Source organism: Denticeps clupeoides, chromosome 16, assembly GCF_900700375.1.
Source record: "Denticeps clupeoides chromosome 16, fDenClu1.1, whole genome shotgun sequence".
In the NCBI taxonomy this organism is placed as follows: Eukaryota; Metazoa; Chordata; class Actinopteri; order Clupeiformes; family Denticipitidae; genus Denticeps; species Denticeps clupeoides.
In genome coordinates, this window is record NC_041722.1 from 11,083,140 (window position 1) to 11,095,828 (window position 12,689).

At 43.2% G+C, this 12,689-nt stretch overlaps 1 protein-coding gene and 1 long non-coding RNA gene across 2 annotated transcripts in view; one reads left to right on the plus strand and one right to left on the minus strand.

The window, feature by feature from the left end:
- The window catches only part of spon1a (spondin 1a), a 68,384-nt gene that overhangs the window by 54,124 nt on the left and 1,571 nt on the right, over positions 1-12,689 (plus strand). The window contains exons 8-14 of the mRNA XM_028955907.1: positions 3,451-3,652; positions 5,694-5,834; positions 6,528-6,603; positions 6,787-6,969; positions 11,162-11,332; positions 11,459-11,626; positions 11,714-11,878. Coding sequence (XP_028811740.1) covers positions 3,451-3,652; positions 5,694-5,834; positions 6,528-6,603; positions 6,787-6,969; positions 11,162-11,332; positions 11,459-11,626; positions 11,714-11,878 — 1,106 coding nt within the window. The remainder of the gene's footprint in view (positions 1-3,450; positions 3,653-5,693; positions 5,835-6,527; positions 6,604-6,786; positions 6,970-11,161; positions 11,333-11,458; positions 11,627-11,713; positions 11,879-12,689) is intronic.
- The window catches only part of LOC114765649 (uncharacterized), a 35,456-nt gene continuing 32,406 nt past the window's right edge, over positions 9,640-12,689 (minus strand). The window contains exon 4 of the long non-coding RNA XR_003742695.1: positions 9,640-11,309. This is a non-coding gene — a long non-coding RNA (uncharacterized LOC114765649). The remainder of the gene's footprint in view (positions 11,310-12,689) is intronic.

Genomic DNA, 12,689 nt, shown 5'->3' on the forward strand with positions numbered 1-12,689 from the left:
ACTGCTCCCCGGGCGCCTGTCATGGCTGCCCACTGCTCACTAAGGGTGATGGTTAAAAGCAGAGGACACATTTCTTTGTGTCACCGTGTGCTGTGCTGCAGTGTTTAACAATGACAATAACTTCACTTTCACTTCACTGTTATCTAGAGCGCCTTCAAATAAGTAGTTTCAGGGACAGTCTCAATGGAGCCAGTCAGTGTTAAGTGACAATGGTAGTAATTGGGGTTTGATCCTGTGATTAAAAAGTCAAATAAAAACAGCACAGTCATTTTGTTGGTAAATGCAGGACATGTGTGCCTCATCTGCATGTGCTGTTCAGTTTATGGAGCTCGTGATTCGTGTCCAGTCTGCAACAGTATTTGTACAAATACAATTAGCATTTAGATTACATTTTAACTCACTACAAGACATAACTAATGAAAAATGAAAGGTGCTACAGCAGCACCTTTAAAGTACTAGTGAATGTGTGCATAAGTCACATAATTGGCAAAGCCACAAATGTGACAGCTTCTGCGGTCTGCTTGGTGAAACTCACAAGGGAAAAGTTGCAGTGATTGGACACCAGCACGCTTCACAAGGATTGGTTGAATCTGAATTTGCGATTGCAATGCAGTGAAAACCTGAACCGGACTGATAAATGACACTTATTATTTAGTACAGATCAAAGTTGTCTCGTGACAGACACTGCTGAATATTTAAGTTACAAGATTGAAGTTCAAAGGAACTGCATTCAATTGGAAAATACTTTTTTTTACAATACACAGTAATATTGTCTCTGCTTTTAAATACTGGTCATCCGGAATTGATCTCTTCATCGATGGTAACTTAAGCACGTTGTAAGTCGCTCTGGATAAGGGCGTCTGCCAAATGCCGTAAATGTAAATGTAAATGTGCTCTTCTGATAACACTGCTGCCATGACCATTTTGCCTTTAATTGATCAATAATAATAAATTAACAAACACTGACACACACAAAGCATCTCACGTCATTGTCTAAGTTAGTGCACATTCACGCTTTAACTTTTGTATGTGTTTGCATACATATTTTTTTTATCAGTAATGTGTTATGCAGCGATCAACGTTAATGGCCGCCCCACAGCTTCCGTGTACACCGACCTCTTTAATCGGGCAGGCTGTCAATTAAGCCCGACAGTCTTCTCCCCTTTTAAACACGCGTTTGTGCGTACACTGAAATGTGCTAATTAATTATCTTGCATCAAAAGACACTTGGCCTCATTCACGCCCGATCAAGTAGTGTGGGGACCGCAGTTAACAAGGTGGAATACAAGCAGGAGGAGGGAGGAGAAGGCAAGGAAAGGTGGACAAGCGTGAAAGTGTGTGTGTGTGTGTGTGTGTGTGTGTGTGTGTGTGTGTGTATAGGGGAAATGAAAACGCAGAGTCTGAGTTGCTAACCGGAGCTTCTCGGATATGCCTTCCATTATCAAACCCATGTACGCCGGTGCTTCTCATGGGACCTGGCGATATGAAGTAAGTGTTTGGAATGTGAAACGGCATGACAAAGTGAGTGAAACTCGCCAGGCTTCCTTCAGCAAGGTCAGTTCAGACAGATTGTTGCTTCTACTGAGAAAGTGCAAATTGGCCCCAGCCTACAGGCTGGTTTTGGCGTCCATGGGCCTCGTCTGTGCACCAGGAAGATACTATGTTTTCCTTCCTGACTATCGAGAGTCATATTTAGGTTGAGGGTTTTGATTCAAGGATGCATTGCATTAGCGTCAGGTCCAATTTCCTTAGCTTGGGCTGAATGGATTTGTATAGGATTGCATTAAACATACTTGACAGTCAGGATTGTGCTTGACTTTGAATACAGGGCATGAAAAATGAATCTCTGTTAGAGAGGTGCAGGTACCTCTGCATTTTTCCACGCTGGTGGTAACAATCCTTATCACAAGTCTTTTGAGTCAAGAAGACCATAACATGTTTTGGAAATGTTGACTGCATTTGTCGAACCGGCATCCTTCTGACAGTAACACAATATATTTGACTGAAAAGTGCTAAAATCAAGTTCAGGATTAATAAACCATACACCCCCACATACATCTATCCACCCATCCATCACAAAGCATGGTTGTAACCAAGAAAGGAACCCATTGAAGGGGAACATGGAGGACACAAACTCATAGATCTCGCTGTGATGAAGTCACAAACCGGGACATTTAAAGGAAGCATGCAATCTGGATTTCCGGAGGGGGGTGCAGGGAGTGATCAGGTCCAATCCTCTCAGCTTCTCTTGAACGTCTCACCCACTCGTCCTCCTCCTGCTCCCAGTTGACTCTTTTCTTTGCACACATGGCACCTGCTGTGACTTGACTTGGTTCGCTGTACAGACCTAAGACACTTTGCGTGAGGGGGGAGGACGGCCAGTCGGAAAACTTTCACGACTAGCATCGCCCTGACGAGCGGACAGTAAAATCATAGGTTGTCAGGGCTGCGCGGAGTCTGAAATTAGCTGCATGGTTTTGCCCAGGCCCTGGCATGTGCCTGGCTTCCTCTGCAAGGGGAAAAGCGAGGATGCCGCCCGATGGCGGGTGGCTATAAATCAGTGGGTTGCGGACATGCGGTGGCATCCTTTTTGCAATTTTGGCTGCGTGTTTTAGTGTGTGCTACTGATCTGCAGTCAACACATCCTTTAGATGGGGAGTGTGTGTGCTTGTGTGTGTGTGTGTGTGTGTGTGTGTGCACCATTTAACACATTAAAAGCTCCTCAAGCTTTCATTGTATGTGGGTGATTGCTCATCCGTGGAGGACACCGTAAATCAAGAATACTTCTCTCTGCCCTCCCACACACCCCGATAAGAAAGAAATCTTAAGACCTTAAGGTGGGTGACAGAAGGAATGTCAGACTGTGACAGTCATTGACTAATCCAACGGTCTTCCTACAATGTCCAGTGAGGAGAAACTTCATCATGAATTGTCAGCGTCTTGCTTCTAATTTTGCTTTTCTGACATTATATTGGAACATCAATACGTGTTATTTGGTCTATGGTTTCTTGCAGGATGAAAATGTTGTTTAGCTATAAGGCTTACATTGCAGTGCAGTGTTCAATGTTTTATTAGGTACATATACCATGTAGATACACAATAAATGACTCCATTTGTAGGCCGTTGATAAGGATCACTGGTGTCGCAGCTCTTCTGCTGTCATGATGGTATAATACAGCGAACAGCCCTGTTGTGGTCAGAGACGTTCTACTCAGTCTACTCTGTAATTCCCGATAACATGCATTTATTGTTGTCACGTTGGATGAATTTGTCACAACATTGAGAACGGATCAGAGGTAGTGTACAATTAGAATGTAATTAGGAAGAGGGAGAAATTAGCTATTGATTAGATGATTGTGTGTGTTTTTCTTTACTTCACTTGAATTGCTTCATAATTGCCCTGCCACACTCTCGTTTTTACCGAGCCTGTCCTTCCCCTGTGTCTCTCAGCCGAGCGGCTCCCTCAGCGGAGTTTTCAGTGGACCGGGCGCGGCATCTGATGTCCTTCCTCACCATGATGGGTCCGAGCCCCGACTGGAACGTTGGCCTGTCCGCGGAGGACCTCTGCACTAAAGAGTGTGGGTGGGTCCAGAAAGTCATCCAAGACCTCATCCCCTGGGACGCCGGGACCGACAGCGGGGTCAGCTATGAGGTCATTGGCATTTTCCAAACTTTCCAAACCTGCCGCCGAAAGATGCGCAGTAGAGACGCAGCTACAAGTACAGTGTTAAATAAGACCTGACCACATGACAGGCTCACCAGTTATAAAAATATGCCTTATATGCACATGCAAGTGAAAAAGTCAACTAGTCAGCTATAGTTTAGCATGAGGAGGAACTAACTACTCAGCCAGCATTTTCATGGCTACCACGCTTCATGTGCCAAGTCTTATTTAGTGCCATTAAAATACAGCCCTTTTGACTTGCTGAGGTTTTAGGAACCTTTGGCTGAATGTGTAAACCCTGTGAACTGTGTTTTATTGATTTTTTTTTATTATTATTATTTTTGTGCATGTGGTTTCTGGCAGCTCGTCCGCACCTCACTGGAGCCTCTGGCCTGAGTAACATTTTGTGTAAAAATACAGGGCGAAAAAAAAAAAAGAAGAGAGATTTCGGCAGATCCTTAAGACCTCAGCTCTGGATCTCTGGCATTCAATAGGACAAAAATTTGTCTGTTCAGTCTCCCTGTGTAACTCTGCCATCTACTGGTGAGCCGCCTAATGAAAGAATCCCTCCCCTGCAGAGCAGATCGTTACGCCTCCATATTACAATGGCCCCATAATCTCACTATTCCCAAATCAAATGAATGAAAGTGAAGATGAATGCAAATAAAGTCCAGCCCAGGGGGGAGCTTTGATCAAATCTCTGTGTCATTCCGCTCTAAGCTGCCTTTTATACCTGCAGGGCAATAATGTGTCGCTCCGCACACAGCCCATCATTTATGGCATGTGATGTTAGGTCACACTCAGTGGGGTGTGGATGGTGGGGTAATTTTCACAGCCCCCTCTGGCTGTGTTTGTTGTATTAACCTTCTCCCATGACCCCTTCACTGTTGAGTAATAGGACGCCTTTCCCCATAACCCTGCAAAGACCTCACCAGCTCAGCTTTTTCTTTGTAAATTTAGGAAATGTAATTTGCACAAGCTGAAAAATCTCTTTTGGGTCAGAAGTTAAATATATATCCAAAAGCATTTGGAATCATTACTAAATGGTACAGAGAACTGTACATTTTTAATGCATCTACGGTGTTAAAACAGACGTTCCATTAAACTTGAGACTTGGTCACCCAGTTGCAGGTGAAAAACAAAAATTATTTTTAAAAGTACCCCAATCAACCAACATGTTTTTGGGTTAATGCAAATGAGATACTTTTGCTACTTATGTGTAGATGTGAAGTTTCTTCCTCCATGAACAAATTATAACAAATGAATAACAAATAGTTATTGACAATAGTCACTGAAATAAGAAATAATGATGCAGTCGAACCCACATTTGCTTAAGAAAGCTAGTTTTATTTCTTCAGTGCAGCTGATTTCAGCTAAAATAAAATAATTGAAAAGTGTTTTCTAATAATCAACAAAGCTTTTAAAGTGACAAACATGCATTAGTGAACACAGCATTCCAGACTAATTGTTGCTGATAATGGTCCTCTCCACATTTATGCAGATATTCTGTTCATTAACAGCCATTTCCAGCTACCAGAGTCATGGAAAAGTCATTTTAATGGAGAAAACATTTGTTTGCTATCAAACATCGGAACTGTTTCAAATGAACCCTAAACTTTTGAATGGTAGAGCAGGATGTAATAGTTATCAACTATGTTCAATGAGGTAAGTAATATTTACTAATCAGTAAATCAATTAGAATGTTTACTTCAGAAATTAATAATAAAATGCACCTTGTATGAAATCTAAAATTCTTTCCCAGTTTTGGCCAATTGAGTTGTTTTTTGGGGCCAAAACTTGCATGAATGTGAACATTTGGCATTTGACAAAAAATGTAGGCCAAAGATTCTGTTTTTTGCACCAGCTATTCCTTTATTTGCTCTGTTGAGCTCATTAGTGACTCGGCCTGCATATTGCAGTTTGGCCATGTTAGGCCTTTTTTTTATCCGTTATCATTTACTCGTTATTACGCTGGAACGGTTGATCTGTGATTCCAGAGGAACAGCTTGCCTGTGTTCTTGGTCTCCAGTCTCCCAACAAAGCCACGATTCCCCAGGAGAAGATCCGGCCTCTCACCAGCCTGGACCACCCACAAAGCCCCTTCTATGACCCAGAGGGAGGTGCCATCACGCCTGTGGCTAGAGTGGTTGTGGAAAGGATTGCTCGCAAGGTCTGTGCAATCATGTTTTGCGTTTACAAAAACATGCCGAATAGCAAGAACAGGATGCATTTAATTTAATACGTGCACCAAAAAAAATGCCATGACTTAATTTGAAAAGTTTTCAGTTTCAACTCAGGTCAGTTTTTGCTTCACTAAGCTTCAAGCTAATTTTACAATTAATATTAGTTTTAGCGTCAAATATTGCAAACACTGGGCACAAGATGGACATACGCTATTTAAAATCTGCAATCTAAATTACACTGAAATATGAAAACAGATTTGTAGCTGTGAGCAGTGTTATGCAGGGCTGGCAGGAGACGTACCTGTTTCGATCGCCTTCCTGACGGCATCCTCTCTGGGAGTGTGTGCCTGGGAGTTATAAATGTCAGCTTGTAGCATTTGCACAGCAGCCAGGCAGACTGCGCTACAGCACAGATGTTTATTGCCTTGTCGCCGCCTCTCTATCGGCGCTCGCCTATGGGTTTCACGCGAATGGCGCGCGTTCGCCATCTAATTCACTGCATCGCTCGAAACACATTAATTCTGACCCCGTGCACCGCAATTCAGGCAGGGTCACCGCGCGCTCATGACGGACTGATAGGCATTCAGCGGCAAAGCGAGGGGTCAGGGGCTTGACTTATGTGGTGAATGTGAAATACAAGCTTCCTGCCGCTTAAACCAGCATGCTGTCCTTGTCTGCAGGGTGAACAGTGCAACATTGTCCCTGACAATGTAGACGACATTGTTGCGGACATCGCTCCAGAGGAGAAAGAAGAAGGTCTGTGCCTGTGCTCTGTTTTTAAATATTTGAATAATAATTGCAGCAGAATATGCAAATGACCTTAGTGCGAATTTTTTTTACATGCATTAATCATAAGGCATAAATAGTTCACAATTTATAATTCATAAAGAGTGATCCAGGCGCTCTCTTGTCACTCTTTTTTTTTTTCCTCTCTTGTAGACGATACTCCAGAGACATGCATCTACTCCAACTGGTCTCCGTGGTCGGCATGCAGCTCCGCCACCTGTGAGAAGGGGAAGAGGATGAGGCAGCGAATGTTAAAGGCTCAGCTGGACCTCAGCGTTCCCTGCCCACACACACAGGACTTTCAGCCCTGCATGGGCCCTGGCTGCAGCGACGAGGGTGAGGCGTTAACAGGCGTTAACCAGCAATTCATCTTTAACACGTATCCACGCACAAACACTCACCCTCGCCGCATACATTTTTACATGTAGCTTATTTCAGCTAGAATGTTCTTGATTAAAGCAAAAGTGATACAAACACCATTCACAGCGCACGGTGTCACAACAAAATGTGTCCTCTGCTTTCAACGCATCACTCTTAGTGAGCAGTGTGCCGCATCCTTACCCGCTAGGCCACCACTGCCCCTATCAGAGTCCATATGGACACATTGGTTGATAAGAGGGCTACACGGTGGTTAGCGTGACCTCACACCCCCTTTGCATTGCCCTCCCAGTGTTGGCCTGGGTTTCCTCAGGGTTCTCTGGTTTTCTCCCTGCCACCAAATGCTTGCACAGTGTAAGGTGTGAGTAACCGGTGTGTGTGTCATGTCCACGGGCTGACGGAGGAAGGAAGCGCAGAGAAGGGACATCTGGCCAAATGGGATTTACTAAGGAAACACAAAAGTAATGGCACAAGGGTCAAAAGGGACAAAGCAAAACACAAAAGGAACTAAAACTAGCGTGTGGCAATTGCCAGGAACAAAATCTAACATAAAGGTTAGTCTTTGGTGTCCACATCAATGCAGGACGTGTGAAGTGGTGCAGAATGCCTGCTCTCCAGCAGCACCCAGGATACACTAAGAATCAGTGAGTGTCATGAAATATATATTTTTTACATTTATGTAAATTATAAACCCATTTATATAAATGAATGCAGTGCATCATTCAGTGATCCTTCAAAGGTCATTACCTCGCTGGATGAACAATGTATGCTTCGACAGCACTGTCTCATTACATGCTCTGTAATAAACAGAAAGTACGTTTAAGCTGTCAGAGCTGCGCTGATGAAGAATCAGGGCCGCAATCGTTGAACAATGCCTCGCTGCAACCTTTCGGCATTGATTCCTGCTCACAGACATTGAAAGGTCGAATGTGGATTCATGGGAGTTTTTATTAGCGGGGGAGATCAATGTGTCCAAGGGGTCATTTGTGCACAGGTCGATAAAATATGAGTATGATGTGTTTTCAATGTGTTTTCAAATGCCTGTTTAACATTTTATCACTTGTTTAGATTGGTTTGTGAACCTAATAGCCTCACATTTTTCCAGCATGTGACTTGTTTAAACGAGCTTCATTTTCAACACAGCACCAACACTGGCGAAAGTTCAGGTCGTACACCCAATCACAGGATTTTAATAAACCTCAATGTGCCTCTAACTACAAACTCCTGAGAAATGGACTAGTAATATTCATGTGGGAGGCAACCACTGAACCACAGAACCTGCCCCCCCCACACACACACCCACACAAACTAATAGTTCATCTAACCAATCTAAAAAGAGTTTGTGTGTCCTGTATGTCTATGGACTGGGGCAGGTGATAAGGGGAAGTGATATTAACAAAACTTGGGCAGGAACCAGGTGTTCTGGTTGCAGCAGTACCATCAGGCACCACGATGTTGACATACTGCTCCTTTCAATTGCTTTTAATATGACATATTTAGTGTTGTTTTTGTAATTCGAGATGCTTCGCACATGCTTAGACAGTCTCTCGCAGGATCATGACATTGACTGTAATAATGTTTCACCGTGGCGCACCGTTGGCGCCGTTCATGAAGTCTGCTGTTAGTCACACTGCTTTAAAGACTTTTATAAATAGATCCAGCATCCCATGTCAGCAGCACCGTGGGCTTTTCCTGGAGTTTAATGGTCCGTTAACATCCATTATTGATCAATCATCTTATGGTTGGGCTGGTGCAGGGACCTATGAGACATTGCATTTATGAGGGATTTTTATTAATGATTAGATTAGTGCTGCTTTATTGAGCATAACTAAGTGAATCCTTCACATTGGTAATGATGGTGTTGGTGTGTATGAGGAGAGAGTCTGTACACAAGAGGGCAAAACTGAATTTGTATGCATTACGCTTAAAAGCACATGCATAACCACAAAAAAACTGAAAAGCAAGTTTTATGAACATTGTGAAAGTTTATGTCATGTGATCATAGAAATAGGCATCATTTTTGTCATAACATGTTCATGACTGAAGCATTAAGCTGATTGTAATGTGTTGATAATCTAAAATAACCTTTATGAGTGTCTTCTCTCACATCACCTACTATGATCAATTGATTTTCTCTGACATCAGATAGGCTTTTTATCTCTAACTTGTATAAAACTTGTAAAAGTCTATTGGTTGATTAGAGATAACAAGTGTGAAAAATGCCGAATGAGCGCCAAATACTTCCCAGGGGCACTAAAATAAGGGGCATTCAAGTGAGGGGTGAATGGCATCCTTTAGGGAGAAAATTAACTTCAGCTCACCTCGAATATGTTAATGCGCTGGCATGGCAAGACCCACCGGAAACTTGTTGCAACAGAATGTGTTTAAAATACCAAAATCATTTGGGAAAATGTCTTAGCCTTGTGTAAATATGTAAGCCTTGGACCAACACCACAGCCATCATCATCTGCTGCCAGGCTTGGAGGTGACGGCAGCAAGGCAGCATTTTGTCAGATGGGGCAGAATCAGAATGTTCATGAACACTCTAAATGCCAAGATATTTTGGAGCTGCTCTATACCAAACCCTGAATTTCACCTTTCAAAAAACCAAGCTGAAGCACACGGGCAGTTCCACCAAGGGGATGGTTTTAATATTCTGGAGGGCCACAGTCCAACAAAAAACCCCGTCACTGGGAAGGCTGTGCACAGGGGATCCCCTCAAGATCTGTTTGAACTTCTATTGCAGGATAAGTGGGGAGTGATGTGCTGCTGTGATAGGAAAGCAAAAGGTGGCAAGCATGTATGTAAGGGTGAGAATCAGAGAGGTGCGAGGGACATTTCACCAACTTCATACATCATTGATTAATGTGTTGTTTTTGTGTTAATTTGGTGGCAGAAAGCGTTCATCAAAAGGTCTTGTTTGAAATCTAGGTTGTGGGTTCACATTTGGATTAAAAAAAACAAAAAAAAGTGCCGTTCTTTAAAATATTTCTAAAAGAAATATTAAAATGACTTAAGTGTGTATTGACTTGTGTTTAAGTCCTTACTGCACACTGCCCTCAGTATCATGCCTTTGTCTGGGTGCCTTTATACATACACTGGACTGATTTTTTATCCTTGTCTATGTATAGTTTAGTGATGAGTATTTTATTTGGCAATAGACTGGCACAATAACTTAACTGTAAATGCCACACATTGGATACCTTCCTCTATATTTTTGTAGTATGTTTGCCTGTTGATGATAAGACTGAACGATCTTAAGAAAATATCTAGTTGCGATTTACTGCACTGTAAGTAGCGTACCATGAGTTGAGTGTCCTTGCTTGCGTGGCTTTATCTTGTGACACATCTGATTGGTGAGCAAGGTTGTCTATCACACAGGGTCATTAACGCAACGTGATTAACTGTCATGGCACCTGGTCGGTGGGGCTCGGGCTGCCGCGAAGGACAGCAAAGAGGACAGAACTTTGTTTAACTGCTTGAACTTTTTTTACTCTGCTGGAGTGCCGTTCTCTGTCCACGCTCTGCCCATTCGGCTGCATTGCCACTGCGGTCCCGTTCTGCTGCATCTGCCTTTCTTCTGTCTGGGCATGGGCATAGTTCCACTGACGGTCTCCAGTGAACACAGCATGTCTGTGAACGTGTCTTCCTGCAGCAACCCTGGCAGAGTGTGGGGTTGCAATAATTATTGCATTGGTTGCGATTTTCAGATCATGTATATGTATGTTGTCTGTATAGCCACAGGACACCTAAATGGCCTTCGGGATAAATAAAGCATCTCTGGGTCTCTCTCTATCTCTAGCACTTTCACTCAAAATACCAAAAATACCATATAACCAAGCACCACTAGATGGAGTTGTTTGCTCTCTGTATTGCTAAAAAAACTTGCTGATCACAAATAACTTTGTGTGGCAGGGTTTTCCTTGAATTCAGTGCTTGCATCAACCCTATGGGCATGGTTTCAAAGAAAGCTATAGTAAGTGGAACCTTTGCCAAGGCTTGGCTGCTCAGATGAGAAGCGTAATGAATTGCCTGGGTGGGAAAGCTTCCTCTGGAACATCTGAGTCACCGAGCAGACAGAGCAAGAGCACTCTAGTCTGGAAGCCATGGTGAAATGTGATCCCTCTGTGGTGTGTCGACCCTCCCGCAGACGCCTCCACGTGCATGATGTCAGAGTGGATCACGTGGTCGCCCTGCAGCGCGTCATGTGGGGTGGGCATGCGCTCCAGGGAGAGGTACGTGAAGCAGTTTCCTGAGGATGGCTCCATCTGCACCCTGCCCACCGAGGAGACGGAGACCTGCACAGTCAACGAAGAGTGCTGTGAGTGCACATGAAATTTGCTGAAGTTTTTAATGAAACACAATTATGTATTTAATTAAAAAAAAAACTGGATTTTAGAATTCTGGAACTTTGAAATACACTATTTACACTCTGCTGTACCTCCAGCACCCAACAGTTGTCTGGTGACTGAATGGGGTGAATGGGACCCCTGCAGCGCCACCTGTGGGCAGGGTATGAAGAGGCGTGAACGCATGGTGAAAACGGTGCCCTCGGACGGCTCTGCTTGTGAGGCTGAGATGGTGAAGGTGGAGAAGTGCATGATGCCGGAGTGCCGTGAGTTAAAAAGCATACACTGGCCTAGAACTATACGTCTATGGTACTGGGTTCTGTGGGCTTATTGTCGGGTTTTGGTGTGTATAGACACCATTCCTTGTCTGCTGACCCCGTGGTCGGACTGGAGTGACTGCAGTGTGACGTGTGGAAAGGGCGCACGAACCCGCAGTCGCCAGTTCAAGTCCCCACTTGAGCTGGGAGAGTGTGCTGAAGACCTGGAGCAGGTGGAGAAGTGCATGCTGCCAGAGTGCCGTGAGTAACACACACACACACACAATTATTAACACACACATCTACAGTACATAAATATAGACACTGTACAATAACACAATCAGTGGAAAATGGCAGATAGGTTGAAATATTGCAGAGCCATGTTTGTAATTGTGGGAACACTCTCCACTCGGGAATAAAATTCCAATCAGGTGCCCGGATAGGCGGAAGCATCATTGCAGAAAACAGAATCTGCTGTTTTCCTCCAAATTAAGTCTAATTTGTTAAAAATGTGGACGATTTAACCTCGCCAAGCTAGTTTGGAAAAGACCATTCATTTTATTTGGCAGATCCGAATGAAATGGGAGGCCTCAGTAGCCTGTCCTGCACGGTTCACATTCAGCCTCCGAACAAATGATGCTGCTGACTCACCAAATGCAAAATCTATTTAGATGTCATGGGAAACAATGTCAGCTGTCAGTGATACTGATGGATGTTTTTCAGCCCTCAACATTTCCCTTCCCAGACATTTTAACCCAAAATGAATTTAGGGCCCATTCTATTTTGGATTACTGAATATTTTACTCTGTAATGGAATGACTGCTTCTTAAAACACTTTGAATCAGATATTAATGATCATTGTAGAGAGAAAAACAGAACTAAAGCAATTATCCAACCCAAGCTAATTGTATCTTATCTAATAATTATCTAAGTTAATTATATATTATACTTATATTTAAAAAAGAAATTATAATTAATTTATTATTTAATTAATATAATTAGAATAAGCTCTTGTTTATTAGATTTATCCAGACCAAGTATTGCTTTTCAGTGTGCTTCCTTGTAAATAGAT